Source organism: Myotis brandtii, unplaced genomic scaffold (genome assembly GCF_000412655.1).
Source record: "Myotis brandtii unplaced genomic scaffold, ASM41265v1 scaffold29, whole genome shotgun sequence".
NCBI lineage: Eukaryota > Metazoa > Chordata > Mammalia > Chiroptera > Vespertilionidae > Myotis > Myotis brandtii.
Genome location: NW_005361075.1, coordinates 2,132,378 through 2,136,310, shown reverse-complemented (window position 1 = coordinate 2,136,310; position 3,933 = coordinate 2,132,378). Strand labels below are relative to the sequence as shown.

The 3,933-nt window shown below is 52.2% G+C and overlaps 1 protein-coding gene across 1 annotated transcript in view; it reads right to left on the bottom strand.

Moving 5' to 3' along the window:
• LOC102261888 (keratin, type II cuticular Hb1-like) overlaps window positions 1-2,395 on the bottom strand; it is a 4,976-nt gene extending 2,581 nt beyond the window's left edge. Inside the window, exons 1-3 of the mRNA XM_005869284.1 lie at window positions 2,027-2,395; window positions 1,090-1,298; window positions 289-349 (exon numbers count right to left, since the gene is read on the bottom strand). Coding sequence (XP_005869346.1) covers window positions 289-349; window positions 1,090-1,298; window positions 2,027-2,395 — 639 coding nt within the window. The remainder of the gene's footprint in view (window positions 1-288; window positions 350-1,089; window positions 1,299-2,026) is intronic.
• Window positions 2,396-3,933: the final 1,538 nt, after the last annotated feature.

The following is a 3,933-nucleotide window of genomic DNA, read 5'->3' as shown; positions in this document are numbered from 1 at the left end:
CAGGCTTATGGGACCCAAGCCACAGACCACACCTCCGAAGCCAAGCAGGACATCCAGAGGTCAACCAGGCCATCCCCGTGCCCCAGGACACAGTAGATATTCCAAGGGTATTGACCTTTGTCAAAGCTCTGGATGTTCCTTCCATGACCTGATCTCTGGGAATTCCCCATGTGATTTGACAAGGTCACTGCACCCCACACTGAGCTTGAGACCCTCAGGGTCTCCCCAGGAAGAGTCTGTCATTCTAGGATCCCTCATGTCTGTGCTCCCCAATACCACATGACTCACCTTCTTCAGAGCCACAAACTCATTCTCAGCTGTTGCTCTCAGAGAAACTTCCTCCTCATACCTGAGGCAGAAGAGGCAGAGAGGGAGGTCACGGAAGGGCAGGTCTCCCATGAACCCCTCCCACTTCATACCAGGGCAGGGGCCAATGTTAGGAACGTCCCACCACAGCTGGACCCTGGCAGCCCTGTTATATCCTTTTGATTGGATTTAGGATATTGCTGCCTTGAATTGAGGGGTCCTTTGGGCTAATCTTCTGGGACCTCATAGCTGCTCTGAGGCAAATAAGGCCTCAGCACCAGCCCCATGCTGGGCGTGGCCAGCATCCCCTCTGGGGCACAGCAGCCCAGCCACCCCTCACTGAGTGTGCATCCTCGCCCAGGTGTGGGGTCTGTGAGTTCCAGAGGCCATCAGCACTCAAAGCCCTGAGCTGTGGGACACCCAGGGCCCCAGGACATGTAGGGTTCATATCATATCCATGGGCCATGTGCTATAGGTGGGAAGTCAGGAGGAGAAGGCCTGGAAGATGCCAGAAGCCTTCTCCCCACAGAGCACAGGCAACAGCTGCTGGGTGGTCAGACTCCAAGAAGGCTAACGCAGGGGAGAGATGTCCTGGGGGCATCACGGCCCTACTCTCAGGCAGGCATCTGGGCAACAATTGCACAGGTGAAAAGATCCTACTACATCCTGCCACCCTGGCCTGCATGGCTGCTCACCCTGCTGGGAAATTCTTCTCATGTCTAATCCAATGGTCTTTAACCTAAGTCCTTCCCTGCGTCCATCGTCAAAGCCAGCCACACTCACTTCTTCTTGTAGCCTTCCATCACCTCCTGCACGTGGTTGAGCTCTGAGGCCAGCCTCCCGCTGTCGGCCTCCACACACTCGGCCTCGCGCCTCAGCGTCTCGATGTAGCCCTCAAACAGCGGCTCCAGGTTGCTCTCGCAGCACTTGCGGTTCTGGTAGTACTGCCACTTGGTCTCCAGCAGCTTGTTCTGCTGCTCCAGGAAGCGCACCTGCCATTTGGGGTGGGAGGAGGTGTGAGATGGCTCTTGATGCCCCAAAACCAATTTGGGGGATGCTTTATGTTAACTCACAAAGCTGGAGCTCAGCAGAGCTTAGGTAGAGTTGAACATTGAGAGATAAGGCAACTTCTGTTTCCCTGACTATTATTCATATCTGGATTTTCCATTTTAGGGATGGGACCTAGGGTATGGGAAAGGTCAGTTCCTGCTCTCAGGTGAATAGTTTTCAGTTCTGATGTGTGTAGGTGGCATGTAGTCAGGGGCTGAGTGGAGGTTGTTTTGCTCTTGAGTCCCCCCTCCGTGGCTAGCCTGAATCGTGAGCATGAGGAGGTTTCAGGAAAGGTGTGATCAAGGACACCTTTCAAAAGGAGGTCCCTGTGGTCCAGCTCCTATTTCTTATATGCATTTCTTGTGTCTTGTGTGCATGTAGGGCTTCCTTCCTCGGATACAGTTCCAAGCCTTGCCCTGTCTCACTGTGGTTTCCCTGCATGTGGACAGAGGTTGTATATATGTAATAACAGTGCTATCAAACCAGGAGTCTCTGCCTCCCCTAGACGCATCTCTCCACATCTCTGAGTCTGTCTGTGCCCTGGATGTGTGTCCATTTATTCCGTCAGACTGGGAGCTCACCCGGACCACATCCCTCCTGCCCCTGACTCCTCTCCAGCGCCCAGCCCAGCAACAGAGGGTTCAGGGAAGGGCTGGTCAGGGACACCCACCTTGTCGATGAAGGCAGCGAACCTGCTGTTGAGGCACTTGATCTGCTCCTTCTCCTCATGCTTCACGCACTGCGCGTTGGGGTCGATCTCCAGGTTGAGGGGCGTGAGGAGGCTCTCATTGACGGACACGGTGGTGATGCAGGGCGGGCTGGGCCCGCACACGCCGCCTGAGCGGTATCCGAAGCTGCGTCCACAGGAGCCAGAGCGGAAGGCGCCGCAGACGCTCTGGCTGCCAAAGCCCCCTGTGAGGCCGCGGTAGCAGGAGACCCCGCGGTAGGGGGCGGCGGTGATGCAGCAGCGGCCGGGCCGGGGCCCGCAGGCGGAGGCGCAGCTGAAGGCCTGGCCGCAGAATCCTGATCCGCACGTCATGGTGCTTCTGGAGGTTGGGCTGTGGAGTAGAGGATGTGAGGTCTGGAGTCTTGGTGGAAACTCCAATGTGCTCCTCCAGGTGCCCCAGTCCTATTTATGGTCCGATGGGAAGGGGCTTGGCTATGCAGATGGAGTTGGGGCAATTTATGCTTTATGGGCTTGGGCGGTTAGCTGGGTTCAACCCCTCTCCAGAATGTGTTTTAATGGTGGAGTGGCCCGCACCCTCTTCTGCATAAAAGATGCCAATCTCTGGGCCTTAGGGAGACTCAGCATGTTTCATCTTCAAAGTGCCTGGCCAGCAGGGCATGAACTCATCTGAGTGTATTGGGGAGAGAAGGGCAGGGTAAGGCCGGGGAGGGGAAGGATGGAGGAACAGCCCAGGAGAAGGGGAAGAGAAGGGAGGACAGATGCTGGGAGAAGCAAGGAGGGGGCCTGTGTGTGTAGGAGAGTGAGTGGGGAGGAGGCCCAGGAAAGGTTGAGATGTAAGGTTCCATTCCAGGAGTGGGCAAGGTGCCACTGAAACACGAATGTGGATGTCCCCTCCCTAGGTCGTCCAGTGGGCTACTGAAAAACATCTGATTTTTTCTCACCACGGCAGCAGCTACTGCATTATTAGATATTTGCATGATGTCTTCTTCAGCTTTTATTATTCAAATTTACAAACATACGGAAATGTTGAGAGAATATATAACAAACATCCTGCGATGTCTCACCTAGATTCCAAGATTAGACAGATGTTAGCTTTGTGCCATATTTCTTTTCACATTGGTCCAATTATTTGACAGTTACATGGCAAGCAAATGAGCAATAATTCCAAAAATTATTAACTATCCATTCCACATTCAATTTTCCCAATTGTCTCCCAAATTTTTAAAAATAGATTTTATGTGATTTAATGTATGTCTATCAGCTGGAAGTTAACTCTAGAGCGTGGCTGTTCGGTATGGTAGCCAATGGGCACATGTGGCTATTTAAATTAGTTGACATTAAATTAAATTCAAAATTGAGTTTCTCAGTTGTACTAGCCACATGTCACACAGGACTAGTCGCTACCTTATTGGACAGTACAGATATAAAACATTACCACCATCACACCAGCATCTATTGGATAACACTGGTCTAGAGGCTTGATTGGGCTTAATTGAAACATTTTTGGGCAGAATACTTCATATGAAGCACAAAGTGTCAGGTTGTTCTATTATTCATGATATTAAATTAGATCACTTGAATACATTTCCCCCTTTACAATTAGAAAGTACTCTGTAAGGAAACATTTTGATAAGAAGATTTTAAAAATTAGTCATCTATTATTATTACACTAGAGGCCTGGTGCACAAAATTTGTGCATGGGGGGGGGTCCCCTCAGCCCAGCCTGCACCCTCTCCAATCAGGGACGCCTTGGGGGATGTCTTACTGCTGGCAGTTGGACATCCCTCTCACAATCCTGGACTGCTGGCTCCTAATTGCTCACCTACCTGCCGGCCTGGTCACCCCTAACTGCCCCCCCCCACTGGCTTAGTCGCCCCTTACTGCCCCCC